The 14,357-nt window shown below is 52.6% G+C and overlaps 1 protein-coding gene across 2 annotated transcripts in view; it reads left to right on the forward strand.

The window, feature by feature from the left end:
* Window positions 1-14,357, forward strand: part of FLI1 (Fli-1 proto-oncogene, ETS transcription factor) — a 124,923-nt gene that overhangs the window by 2,238 nt on the left and 108,328 nt on the right. The window contains exon 1 of one of the 2 annotated variants that reach the window (XM_059676832.1): window positions 4,850-5,240. The exons of the other annotated variant lie outside the window; for it this stretch is intronic. Within the exon in view, the coding sequence (XP_059532815.1) occupies window positions 5,223-5,240 (18 nt within the window). The 5' untranslated portion in view covers window positions 4,850-5,222. Of the gene's footprint in view, window positions 1-4,849; window positions 5,241-14,357 lie in introns of those variants that run through there. 2 annotated transcript variants of the gene reach the window in all.

Genomic DNA, 14,357 nt, shown 5'->3' on the forward strand with positions numbered 1-14,357 from the left:
AAGTGCAAAGGCAGAATTCACACCCAAGGAGCCGGATCTCCCGATGGGAACCTTCAACCAGGCCGTTCCACTTGCAGATAAAGGGTGGAGGGCGCAGGAGACCCGCGGAGTAATCCTAACCGGACAGGTGCCAGCGCTGGGCAAAGCACTGCCCATCCCCAGCGCGCAGGGCACTCCTTGAAAGTCCCTTCCCGGCTCCACGCGAGACTGGCTGGTTCCTTTATTTTCCTTCTTTACGAGTTTTCCAGATCCCTAGCTCTCGTCCCCCCCCCCCCCCCACCAACCAGCCTGCGGGTGCAGCCCATGCAGCCTTCTGGACGAGACACCTCCCCACTCCCCTCCACTCCCCACCCCCATCACCAGAGGAAAGAAGGCTGATGCCCTAGAATGTTCGCCGCCGAGACCCGCCCAGCGGCAGCTTCTGGCCCGCAGGTCCTGAAGCCGCATTTCGGGGACACGGGTCTGTACTTAGAATGAACGCTGTTCCTGGCGGGCTGCCGGGAGGCAGTGCAGATGGGAGATCATGGAGCAAGGCCCCCATCCGGACGCAGCCACTGGCTGAGGGTCCCGGCTCCTGGCTGGTCTCCACCTCTGGTCAGTCCGCACTCTCTGGTCCACCTCGGACTCCCTTGGGGTTTCCTCCTCGACGCCGTGGGGTCTGGGGACCCGGCCCGGAGCGCCAGGGCCTGGGCGCAGAGACCCTCCCCTCCCCGGCCCGCCCCGGCCTCCCGCCGCCCGGCCCCCCACGTAGCCTTTTGGAACCCGCTCGGCTCTCGGGCGGGAAGGCGCTCGGGGAGCGGGCAGGGCGAGCCGAGGCTCTAAATCTTCCTTCCACTGTGAGTAGCTGGAGTCTGAGCAGCAAATTCAAAGCAGGCGCGCCTGCAGAGCCGTCCTGCAGAAATACGCCCCGCCATCCAAGCGCATCCAGGGGCGGCTCGAGCTGCCTTGTTTGGCTAAGGTCAGACGAGACTCGAGTTCTCCAATAAAAATAAATCTCAAATTAATTATGGCCTCGAGCGAGGGGCCAGACACTTGAAGCTGCAGTTGTGCAGTCTGGAGTTTTGGCGCTCGCTCGCCCATCCCTCCCCCGCACCCCCGCCTCCCTGCCAGCTTGAATACCCGCTGCGGCCGCGAGAAGGGAGGGGAGGCCAGGGGGGGAGGGTGGAGGGGGAGGATCCGCCCGGGACGCTCGGCTGGGCCCGGCGTCTCTCCGCCAGCCCGGGCATTGCTCAGGGTTTCAAATGCCCCGATGGACCGTCCAGGAGTCGGTGGCACCCTAGGGACCCAGCTCTGCTGGTCGCGCCCTCCCGTCCCCAGCTCGGGGCAGGTTCGGAGAAGCCCGGGGAGTCGCGTCTGGAAAGCCTTGATCGGGTCAAAAGGGCTGACATTGAGCGAGCCAAGACGCCTTTCACCCGCCGCTCTCCTCCCAGGGGAAGCGGGACTTCCGCATCTGTGAAAATATTGTCCGATTCGGAGGGTGCGGGGCAAGTCATCTCGCCAAAGTTCCAAGGAAATATTCCCCCCCCCCCATATGCATGCTTTCTATAAAGGACCCTAGACCTAGACATGTGAGGTGGTCTGTTTTGTGGGTACCCCTCCTCCCCAGGTGGAGCTTTTGTTTTGTCTGCTGGACCCGCTATGTTGGTTGTGAGCTCCCCCCCCCCCACCACCACCACCACACACACTTGAAAGCTGGCGGGGCTGGTGGATGGGCACCGGTGGTAGCCAGGGCACCGGTGGTAGCCAGCACCAGCTCCTGGTCAGCAGCCCTGCCCAGTCTGGGAAAGGCAGAGGCAGAGCCGCCTCTGGTAAGCCAGAAAAGAGGGTGTGTGCCAGTGTGTGGGCTGGGAGAAGTCAGCAGTCCTTAGCTAGGCCAGGAGGAGAGTGGCAAGGCAGGAAAGGGGAGAGAGAAAGGGAGGAAAAGGGGTGAGGCAAGAAGTGGGGTGAGGAGAGAGACAGACAGGGAGGGAGAGGGAAGGGCAAGGGTTCCCCCTTCCCATTTCCCGGGCAGTCTTCATTTGCAGCAGGCCTCACCGCAGGCTCTCTATCAATTTGTCTCAATGCAAACATTCGAAATATTCTCCTTGGCTGCTCGTGAAAACAATGCGAGCTGCCAGGATCAAACCATCTTTCCAGATGTCTGGTGGAAACCACATTAAACAGGGCAGACTTGTTTACTGTTGTGTTTGGTTAGGGCTCCCCCCCCCCACCTTTGGGATTTACAAAATCAGCAGCGGGAGAGTTGAGCCTCAAATCCAGAGTTACATAAGTGGGCACGCTTGCCCACCAGCATGTCAACACAGGATGAGAGGGGGAGGGGGTGTGTGTCTGGCATTCCCCCAAAGGCTGTTCAGAGTTGGAGGAAGGTTGGAGAACCTTGTGGATGGACAGGAGGGCCTCATGAAGGCCCTGGTACGTGGGCAAAGGCCTGGCCCTCATGCCAGTCCTTGAGTCACAAAGTGGTGACAGTTATGCCCGTGCCAGCTGCTCCTCTCCCTCCCTCTCCCCACCATCTTCAAAATGATGAAGTTGCCATAGCTTGGGTCTTACAGGCAGAAAGAGAAAGTGCTACTGAGTCCCAGAATTAAAACAGGAGGGCAGTCCTCCTTTCAATCCAGTTCCCTATGGGAAAGGCGGCTCTGGCTAAAAGGCGTTGGGGGTGCCAGAGATGTGGGGGTGACTGCCCTGATCAATGAGGTGAAAGCAAACCTGTCATGGTCCAGGCTGAACAGAAGGTGGGAAGAGAACCCTTGCCAATGTTCTGGCCACAGAGCAGCCTTCTCAAGCCCTAGGTGGAGGGCATGGGGCTGGGGTGGGGTGGCCATTAATGGCCTGGGTGTTTGCCCAGCACCAGGAAGAGGGCCCCCTGATGGTGGAGGTGGAGTCCTCTCTGCCTGAAAGAGGGGTGATGTGGCTGGGGGGTGCCAGGTTTCTGGTCTCCTCCCAGTGGGAAGCGGTCTCCCCCGCACCCTCCTGAAAGCCCCGTTGTCTGTCGTTTGAAGGTCGGCAGAGTCTGGGCTGAAAAGGAAACAATTTGGGGTTTGAAAGGATGTAATTCATTCTTCCTTTCCCTTTAACCTCTTTCCTCTCTGGAAAGCATGTGGAAACTGAAGGGGAAGAGGGAGCGGGCTGGCGGCTGGGCCGAGGGGAGGAAGGGGTTAAACCTGATTTCTTTTAATTGAACTCCAGAACTGGTGGCCCCAGGCAAAGGGGGGGACTGACCCCGCTAGCGGTAACCAGATGTGGCGGTCCCAGGGGAGCCCCTGAGCAGACCCCTGGATTGAGAAGCAGACAGGAGGTGGGGGGGGCAGCCCGGCCCCCATTCCACCCCTAACCCCCCCCCTACTCCCCCATACACACTCCGAGTCTCAATTGCTGGCAGGCTGCACCCGCCACTCCTGGTCTGGTCACGTTCAGACCCTCGTCTGTATTCGAACCCAAAATTGGAGCTGAATTGATGAGACTAATTTCCAGAGGGGGGTTGGGGGAGGGAGGGAGGGAGGCGAGAGAGCTCTCGGGCTCAATTGCTCCTGAAGAAATAAAGAATTAATAAGTCACCTTTTTGGCTGCTGCGGACACCCCTTTGCAACATTTTTTTCTTTTCGATTGGCTCGGATCTCCTCTGGATTTTTTTTTTCCTCCTCCTTCCCCGGGTGGACTCTTAAATAAAAGTGAAAAAGTCCAAAGCGTGGTCCGGAGAACGTGGACAAGGTAATCATCCGTCTTGGATGTCCGGGAGAAGGGAGTCAGGCCGAAAGCGCCCGGGGTTCCCCTCCCTGAGCCCGGACTCCTGAGGCTGCCCCCACTGGAGTGCGCGTCCGAGCTGCTGGGGTCCGGGGGGCCCCTGGGTGGCGGGGTACGGCCAGAGGGGCAACGGGAGGCCAGCTCACGCTCAGTGGGGACGGGTCCGGGGGTCTCACGGGTGGGAGGAGGAGATGGGGGGGTCGGGAGTCTGAGTCTGGGCCGCGATGTGGGGTGCCGCGCTCTGCAGACCCGCTGAGCAGCGGGGAGGGAACGTCCCGCCCGAGTGTCGGTGTCCCGGGCGCCGGTGGCATCGCGTAGGCGCCTCTGGCCTGGGCGCCCGGGCCGGGACCATCGCGTCCAGGTTAGCGCCAGGGTTTGACCCTAGAGGGCGCGGGGAGGTGGCCTAGGGTGTCCTTGGCCCCAGCCCTGGGCGGACGGGCGCCAGGAGCTCTCCGGGAGCAGAGGGTCGGAGCGCGCCGCCAAGGGGGCGCCCCTCTGCTCCCCAGCGCGGGGTGCCGAGTCCGCGCTCCCCACGGCCGGCGTCCCTGCCAGTCAGCCCCGGGCGCGAGTGGCCATGGGGGTGAGCCGCTCCGGGAGTTGGCCGCCGCCTGGCAGCCCAGCGCCGAGTGGAAAAATTCCCATTGGATGCCCTCCGTCAGGGTCGGTTTGCCTCGGTCTGCGTCTGCATCGTCCTGGGCAGGAGGCTCCAGCTTCTCTCCAGCCCGAGGAGGCGCTCCGGCCCCCCTCCCTCACCCCCCCCCAAAAAAAGTTTGACTCCGGCTGGAAAAAACATTAATGAACGTATCTGTGGGAAGAAACGGAAAGTGAATGAGTCAGGAGGGCCACCTTCGGCCAGCGGCCCCGGGAGCAGGAAGGAGGCCAAAGGCGATTGGGTTTGGGCTCCGGGGGAAGGTGCTGGGGGATGCGGCCTGCGGGGATCCGGGCACGGGCGCCGGGCGCGCACCCGGGCATTGTTCCCAGCCCGGTCTTATCTCCCGGGAGCCAGTATCCTGTGCGCGCGGCGCGTGGATGCATCTGGGCATCGCCGTGTATATTTATATAGTGTGTGATGCGAAAAGCAGGAGCGGCGGAGGGGGGGAGTGAGTGTGGGGGAGGGCAGACGGAGGAGAGAGAGAGAGACGAAAGCGCTAGACGAGAGAGAGAGAGAGAGAGAGAGAGAGAGAGAGAGAGAGAGAGAGAGAGAGAGATAGGACTTCCTCCCGATTCGCAAAGTGAAGTCACTTCCCAAAATTAGCTGAAAAAAAAGTTTCATCCGGTTAAACTGTCTCTTTTTCAATCCGCTGCTACAACAACAAACGTGCACAGGGGCGCGCGGGCAGGGCGCTCGCAGGGGGCACGCAGGGAGGGCCCAGGGCGCCGAGGAGGCCGCGCCCGGCTGATCCGAAGGGGCTGCGAGGTCAGGCTGTAACCGGGTCAATGTGTGGAATATTGGGGGGCTCGACTGCAGACGTGGCCCAATGGACGGGACTATTAAGGTAAGAGACCGACCGGTGGGCGCGGGCGGCGGGTCCCGGAAGACGTGGCCACTCTCCGCTGCTTCCGCGGCGGGTCCTCCCGCGCGCGGGTGGCGAGTCGCACTCGCGGGGCCACCCCGCCGGCTCCCCCTCCCAGGGCAGTCTCCCCCGCACCCCAAGCCGAACACGGCCCCCTCCCTCCGCGCTGCCACCCGGCTGCGGGCGAGGACGGCGTGAATCCTGGGCTGGGGGTTGGGGGTGGGATCGCGGGCGCGGGTCGGAGCCGAGGATCGGATTCCGCGGGTCCATCACCTCCGCCGTCAGCAGGCGCCCGGGCCGCCTCTGGGTACCGGTCCGCGGCCGGCTCCCCTGCCTCGGGGCCGGGGGCGATGGGGGCGGAAGCTGCAGCCGCCAGCAGCTCGGGTCCCCGCCCGGTGAGCTCGGGGCGGGCGAGTGGGTCGGGTGCAGGGCGATCGGAGTGCAAGTGGCCGTTTCTGGGCTCCCGCTGCTGCAGAGGGAAGCCCTGTTTACTTGTCAGAGAGGCCGGTTTCTCTTCCTCTCCGCGTTTCTGCGGCCGCTTCTCCGCGCTCAGAGGCGGCGGCTCCCGGGACTAACGGGCCGACCTGGCCGCTCACCCCCGCCCGCCCGGGCAGGACGTCCCCCTGCAGCCCGGGTCCCCGCCGCGCCCCGCGCCCCGCGCCCGGCTTCCCCATCCCGCCTCGGGTCGGCGCCTACTCCGGGGAAGAGCTGCTTTTCCAGTGGAGTTGGCCAAGCCCTCGCCCCTACCCTCACCCCACACCCTGCGCCTGGGTTAGGTTGCAAAGTGCAGCCCGGAGGGAGGGCTGAGGGTCTGGGGTTCGCGTCGGACCTCAGAAGGGCTGACTACCTCCGCCCTCTCGAAGGGGAAGTGGGGCGAGGAGCAGAAAAGAGGGACACCCCCTAAAGCGACTGGCCTTGGAGGCGCGAGGGGAATGAATGGGACGAGGCGTCGCTGGGCTGCGAGGCAGTTGTGCAACCCCAAGCAGGAGTCGGGTCTGGAAAAACTATTAGGCTGGTGAGGTGAGGACTGGCAGAGCCCCGCTATTCCCCCAGAACCCAAAGGGATCAATTTCAGGCTCAGGGCTGAGTAGGAGAAAGCTAAGCATTCAAGAGATATTTATCATTTGGGTGGGGTAGTGGTTTTTATTTTCTAAGTGTTTTTTGGTGTATGTGTGTGTGTGTTTTTCTGAAAGTTTGAGATATGCTGACTTAGGTAAAAAGCACCAACAGAAGACATCTGGAGATGAGATAACTGATGGTGATGGGTGAAAGGGTGCCTGTGTGAGCCTGGGTTCCTCAAGTTTCAAGTGTGTGGGTGCAGAGTGGGTGAGGGAGGATTCCTATAGGGAGGGCGTGGTGCTCAGAGATATTTTCATGCTTGTTTTCCTGGTCGTTGGCTGGTATGTGTGCATGCAAGTGTCTTGTGTCCCTGGTTTAGTAATGAGTGGCTGCACTCTAGAATACTCCCTCCCCTCATTAGGACACTTTTCACTTACCCAGAAGGCACCTCTTTGATCCCCGAACAGTGGTAACATGGCTCCGGGGTCTGGGGTCCGATGTGGACACTCTAAGGAGAAGTGAAGCAATTTCTTCTCCACGATGCTCAGACCTCTGAGGCAGGCCCTGAGCAAAGGGAGGAAGCTGTGGTCTGTACCCAGGATGTGCTAATCTCTTTAGATACACACACAGGGATTGGCATGGCCGGCAGTGAGCGTGGGCTTAGGCCAAGACCCTGGCACTCGGTGCCCAGGATGAGAGGGAGAGTCTTCTTTTCCATGTGGGTGCTGAGAGCCTGTGAGTCTCTCCACACCCTCCACAAGGGCACCCTGGTCTCATCTGGGTGACCTGGCTGTGCAGACCCCTCCACCCCACACAGAGCAGTGGCTGCTCCAATCCCCAAAGTGCTGAAGGATTGAGTCCTTGAGTGTATGTGTTGGTATTTAAATTGTGTGAAAGCCACAGTTTCTTTTTCAAAACGTGAGACCTTTGGATCTTGGGGTTCCTGGACCCCACTCCCACAGTGGTTTAAAATGTTGTTGTTGGAGAGGAGAGTGGGTAAGAAGAGGCCAGCTAACTCCTGGTCGCCACGGGGATGCAGTTCATTAAATCCGTCTGAGCTTTCAAATCTTTTGCAATTATGAAAGAGTGAGACTAAATCACCTTCACCATAGTATCTTTCCCAACCCGCTCTATTCCTAAAATAGTATGGTCCTATGCCAGTGATGGCGAACCTATGACACGCGTGTCAGAGGTGACACGCGAACTCATTTTTTTGGTTGATTTTTCTTTGTTAAATGGCATTTAAATATATAAAATAAATATCAGAAATATAAGTCTTTGTTTTACTATGGTTGCAAATATCAAAACATTTCTCTATGTGACACGGCACCAGAGTTAAGTTAGGGTTTTTCAAAATGCTGACACGCCGAGCTCAAAAGGTTCGCCATCACTGTCCTATGCTCTTAGCAAAACATGTACCGGATGCCTATGAAATCCACTTCTGTACTGACAAGGTCTGAGAGATCTATATGTAAAGGGAGAGATCTGTCTGTCATGTCTAATCTGCAGACACAAATCCCGAAAGGGTGTTCCCCATTGGAATGGCCTGGAAAAACCATCTTTGAGTAATTCTGGGATGTGATTTTTATGCACCTGCACATCCCCCCCCCCCAATATAAGGTGGGTCTCTCTTTCAAAATCCCTGTCAGTCTCTGCGCTGAGGAGGTATTTGGCCCAGGATGCCAGAAAAGTCTTTGCAGAAGACTTCTTTGCAAAAGCCCTTTACTTTGTGCATAATTCTACCTGATTCCAAAACCTCAGTCTTCACTGCCCTGTTACAATAAGTCCTTCTGTGTCATGTTTTCCTCTCATTTCCATGGCCGTCTCCTGGGAAGGCGCTGAGCCTCTTGTTGGGGAAGCACCAAAGTGTGTGTGTGTGGGGGGGGGGGCGGTATTCGACTCTTTTGCTGCCACAGTTAACCTGCATATTAAACAACACCCTACCCCACCCCTGCTCCCCACAGTGATAGTATCAGTGTTGAGAAGCACATGATACTGGTGGCTGCTCTAAGAAATGACCTGGTTTCAAAAACTGCATCTTAGTTCTAAGCAGTCTTCAATCGAGTCTCATTATTTCATCTGTGAAAGCTTGATTCAGTGCCCTTGGTGCCAGCAAAGATGGTGAAACTATCCAAGAAGATGCAGACAGGGGAACGAAGAGCAGACTTGGAATCGGGAAAGCTGGGTTCATTGTCAGCTCTGCTGGCATGTTGGTGATTGCTCTACCGCGAGGCACTTGGTCCTTTGAGTCCCAGTTTCCTCATCTGTGAAATGGAGCCAGAGTAGCTCCCTGACATCAGTCACAGTAAGGATCAAATAAAGTCTGCACGTTAGTTGCATGCACATTGGTTGAATTTCTCCTTGGGCATAGGTCTTCTGGAGTTTGATTGGTTAGGAAATTAGATCCTAGGTCTGGATTTACCGTAATACATGTTTCATTCATTTAACAAATGTGAACTATGTGTTTCTTATGTCCCGAGGCTCAAAACTCATGCGTTATGTGTTGAGAATAAAACTGGAATCAAAACCCTGTTGGAATGTATACTCCAGGGGAGGTGACAGACACACAAATAATTCTATGTCCAGAGATGACATCCCTTCTGAAGAGCAGTAAGGCAGGTTAGGGCCATGGTTGGCAAACTGCGGCTCTCGAGCCACATGCGGTTCTTTGGCCCCTTGAGAGTGGCTCTTCCTAAGCCTTAGGAGTACCCTAATTAAATTAATAACAATGTACCTACCTATATAGTTTAAGTTTAAAAAATTTGGCTCTCAAAAGAAATTTCAATTGTTGTACTGTTGATATTTGGCTCTGTTGACTGATGAGTTTGCCGACCACTGGGGATAAAAAGTGATGTAGCTGTATCAGCCAGGATGGTCAGGGAAGATGCTTTGAGCAAATTGAGGAGAGCAATTCAGTTTTCTTCCTTTAACTTTGGAAAGTACAGCACCACACAGTCAGCGAATGATGGGAGAGCGGAAGGGGAAAGAAAGGTTGAGATTGAAGTTGGGTTCTGCAAACCAGCAGAGAGTTTCTGGGCCAGACAGGCCTAGGAGGGCAGGCTGTCGCCGATGGGCAGTGCTCGCCAGCGGGAAAAGCAGCAGAGGGAGGCATGCTTGAGAATAGACTTGACCTGTGTCCTCAAAAAGGGATGCTGCCTTCACTTTGCAGAGTGAACACCCACACACATCTTTTTGCCTGCATCTCTCCTCGATTCTTTTATCTGTCCCCAGGAAGTACCCATTGGCAAATTGGTAATGGTTTGGTTTATTTTTGTGAATAATTTCTATGCTTTAGCCAGTATGGCTCAGTGGATAGAGCGTCGGCCTGCGGACTGAAGGGTCCTGGGTTCCATTCCGGTCAAGGGCACGTGCCCAGGTTGTGGGCTCGATCCCCAGTGAGGGGGCATGCAGGAGGCAGCCAGTTAATGATTCTCTCTCATCATTGATGCTTCTGTCTCTCTTCCTCTCTGAAATCAATAAAAAATATTTTAAAATGTTTAAAGAATAATAGTTTCTGCAAAACAGCTTCCTTCTACTTCTGCTGCTATTCCCATTTAAGTTTACAGGTTTGCAAATTTAGGGAATATTTAGCTCCATAGTCTCATGTTATGGGTGGGATAGCTAAGGCCTAGAGTTGTTTAATGAATTATTCAAGGTCACACAGATTATTACCGAGTCAGGGTGAGAATTCAGGGCTCCTGACCCTCAGACTAGTGTAATTTCCACTCATACCATGAAGATTTCATTCACATTCATTACATTATTATGAATTATAGAATCCTGGAGGCAGTGAGAGTATGTTGTGTGTGAGTGTGCCTAAGAGAGGGATAGAGACAGACAGAGACAAAGAGAGGCTTTTAAAAAATCACGGAGAATTTTGACACTTTGGAATAAAGACACTTGTATTTTTTAATGAAAAATGTACTACTACCGCCTCGAATCATGTCCAGACTTTAAACATTTCAAATTTTCAGGTAGGATTTTTACATAACTGCTTTCGAAACTAAATCCTTCTTTCCTTGTAGACAAGGACTCCATTATCAGAAGACAATAAGAAATATACTATTTTACTGAAATAGCCAATAGGCTCCTTTGTAGACCAGAGCACGTGGGCTGAATTTTTATTTCAATGATTTTAATAACAGAATGTTGACTGTATAGAATAATACATGCCGATGCATTAGAACGTATCCTATGGACTCCCCTTCCAGGCTGTGTAGTGAGTGGGTCTTAAGTAACAACCACATTAAATAGGGTTTAGGATTTCAATGTCTTCTGTTTGGGGTCAACCAGTTAACTTAGCATTGGTTTTAAAAAAGTGGTTGATTTAAACCAAGCCTATTTTCTAGAAGTGTAACATTTGTCTTATGTTAACACTGAGTTGTTCCAGAAATAAAAGGGGAAAAATTTATGATGATGAACAACTCAGCAGCATTTCTAATGGACGGAGGCCTTTATTCTACCTCAAACTTCAAAAACAAACAAACAAACAAAAAACTAAATTGTAAGTCAACGTTCAGGCCTTCAGCAAAGTCTCAGTGTTCCCTGGGAGAAAACTCACTCTATTTGAAGTTAAATAGACAGATTTTCAGATTAGCAACCAACTATGTAAGGTTAGAATTGAAAAGCTGCTATTTTCATTCATTTTACACAAGCAGCTACGTTATAAAAATATAGAATAACATTTTTGTTTTGTTTTGTTTTGAAAAACATGACTTTCTATTTTTGGCTTGCACTTAAAAATAGTCTTTCTGAGTACATTTTTTTGCTTGTTGTTTTGTGACAGATTGAGAAGGCTAAAGGACATTGACCACTACGTACACGCACACACACACACACACACACACACAGACACAATCTCACAAAATCTTCCACCAACCATAGTCACTTTTTTTGTAATCTCAGGGCTGTGCAGGTGTCTTTTCCTCTGGAGGAGACCACACCCTGTTTCATTTTCTGTTGCTTTTCTGATTTATATCTATGTATTTCTATCCCACTCGTGGGTTAATCCATCAGTGGGATGCTCTGACTAAATGATGACATTCTAATTCTTCCACAGGCCTGATACGCCCAATACCAGCAGCCTGTGTGCTCTGAGCTGTTTACCCAGAGGCAATGGATGGGCTTTGACTGTCCTCACATTGTCACCCTTAGGGCCAATTTTTTGAAATTTTGATAGAATTAGACAGTCTACGGAATAACCCTTTTCTATACAAAGCTAGCTGGCCTCACTGGACTCTGTAACCTTGGCCTCCTGGGCATCATAAACTGAGGTTAGGCATGTTAATAGAAATTAGTAATCGCTCATGTTAGGAAGGTCTGTCGCATGACTGTTGTGCAGGCACTGAAGTAGGTGCCTAAGTGCTGTCAAGAGACAATGTTGGTGGCACAAAGGCTGCTGTCCTGGGGTCCTAGCAGGGGGATCAGCCGTGTGTATGTGTGTGTAAAGCAGTGTTCCTTTAGCCTGGAGAGAGGAAAGAGCAATTGCCGATGGAGAGCTAGAAAGACCTGATACCAGTAGTTACTTGCACAGTCCCTTCTGTGTACAAGGGACTTTCACATACACGCTTGCATTTAATCCTCACAAAAGCACCGTGGAAAGCCACGTTGCCACATCACCGTTTTGTTCAGGAGGAAATTCAAGTTCAGAGAAGCCAGGTAACTTGCCCACGGTGACAGCGAAGAGGTGACAGAGTTGAAATTCAAGCCAAGTGCTTCTGATTCCGGAATACCTGCTTCTTCGTCACATAACCCACGCTGCGTCTTGGCAGAGGTGGATGGCTGGGCCTGGACGGTGGCTTTGAAGCTTGGGTAGGACTTGCACAGGAAGACAGAGTTCAAGGAAAGTGAAATACTTTGGTGTGTGTTTTGGGGGTGCCTATAAAGGAGAAGGTAGGAGTGGAAAGATGGGGTGGAATTAGATTATGGAGGACTTTAAATACCACAACAAAGAATGTGGGTTTTATAAACTATTCATATGGTAAATAATACAACCATTAATAAATAACACAAGAATCAACTCTGTGTTTCCCATACTCGCAGCCACAAACCTACTCTTGCCCGCCCTGGTAGACAGAAAGGAGGGATCCCAACTTTTCTAATAGATGGATGGTCTGCAGAGCTGTACAAATCCCCTAGGAACCGGTCCTTCCGCTCCTCTCCCTTCTCCTTAGGTAATGAAGATGGGAGGGGTCCCATCACCTATCAGAGATCACAAGAAATGAGCAGCAGACAGGATTAAACACCCGGTGATAGTTTCGGGCAACCAGACCCTGCTGTCAGCTGTCTTTAAAGAGATGTTTATTAAATATGGAGTCAGGGGAGAAAGAAGCAACTCTGTCATGAGAAGCCATGAACAGGTGATTCTCCCTTTGCCCCTTTCAATGTCTCCTTTTGCCGCGTTCTAGCGATTCCACCGCAAACTGTCTTTTCGAACGGCCATCTCTCCTGGGCTACAACTTTAGTTCCTTTCGAGAATGAGTCAGCAGCTGGTAGGTGAGAAGATTCAAAAGGAAAGGGTGTTTCCCTGAGACTCAAATCACATTTCTGTGGAAATCCCGACAGGTCTGACCCGCTTTCACAGGTTGGCTGGGACCCTCACCTCACCCACCACATGTCACCTAAGCAAACCCGAAACTCAGAGTTCGCACCACCATCCCCGTTGGATCAGAGATGGTGTCCAGATGCATCTTCAGATCATTCCTAGGAACTTGCCAGCAGCTTCAAAATTGCTCACACCTTCAAACATGAACCGAAAATCCTGAACGATGGGAGGTAGCCCCCATCTTTAAAAAGCAGTGTGCCATTTAGTTCACCATCCAAGGCCCAGAGTGTGTAATTTCTCAAGCCGCCTCTGGGAAAATGCATCCTTGCCGATTGAAATACAGTGCCATGTGTCCACGGTAATGAAAGACCTTATGTCACAGCTCAGTGCACACAGGCGAGAGGCCAGAATTACAGGTGCCATGGGAGCTTTAACCCCGCGTTTCTAGACACGTGCGGGTTTCATGTCTACTGAAACCTACCAGTGCAGTAGCAGAGTGTTAGAGCGAATAGGTAGCTATTCATTGACTTTATGTGCACAGGGGTCTGAGAGGGCATGGCTTTGTGGCCTTGTTCATGCAGCAGACACTTGAAAACAGGTTAATATTATAAAATTACTGAACGTGTGAGTTGTTTTTAAGTTGATGCTGCCTCAGGCTATTTAAGCGCATAAATTTAGGTTGAAATTCTTATGCCTGAAGAGTCATTTTGTCTTTAGGTATGATCAGTTCAGACTCATTCACTTATTCATTCAGCCAAGAGTTGAAAAATATTCCCGCCAGGCACACGCTCATCGGAACTCCACGTAAATGAACGAGAACAAGTTGCTTACGCCACTATTTCTCCCAGACCTCTAGGCTCTAAAGAGCAGAGGTTTCTCTGCTTTCTGATTTTAGGCTCTGACAATTGGCAGGTCCAAAAGAAGCAATGCTCGCTGGGGGAAATCTTTATTTGTGGCTTTTTATTAAATGGAGACTTAGGCACATTTTCCCAAAGGTAACACCCAGCTTATAATTTCCTCCTCCCTTTTACTCTTATTTTGTTTTGTTTCTTTTTGTTAATCCTCACCCGAGGATATTTTTTCCATTGCTTTTGAGAGAGTAGAAGGGAGGGAGGGAGGGAGGGAAGAGAGAAACATTGATGTGAGAGAGACACATTGATTGGTTGCCTCCCACAAGCATTCAAACCTGCAAACCAGGTACATGCCCTTGCCCAGGAATCAAACTCGAAACCCTTTGGTGCATGGGCCGATGCTCTAACCACTGAGCAACATGGGTCAGGGCCGCCCTTTTACTCATTGTCTGGACATCTTTTGAAAACTGAGGGGTGCCAAGGGAACTTCTTTTTATTTTTCTCCCTTTCTTAGCTTTATTTCCTCGATTCATGCATGAACACAGAGAAAAGTACTATAAATACAGTGAAACGATAAATGAGCATCTGAACAATATTAATTTCTCACACATAAAACAAAGGGCAGAGGTCTTCATGGACAAAGAC

Source organism: Myotis daubentonii, chromosome 19 (genome assembly GCF_963259705.1).
Source record: "Myotis daubentonii chromosome 19, mMyoDau2.1, whole genome shotgun sequence".
NCBI classification, from domain to species: Eukaryota; Metazoa; Chordata; class Mammalia; order Chiroptera; family Vespertilionidae; genus Myotis; species Myotis daubentonii.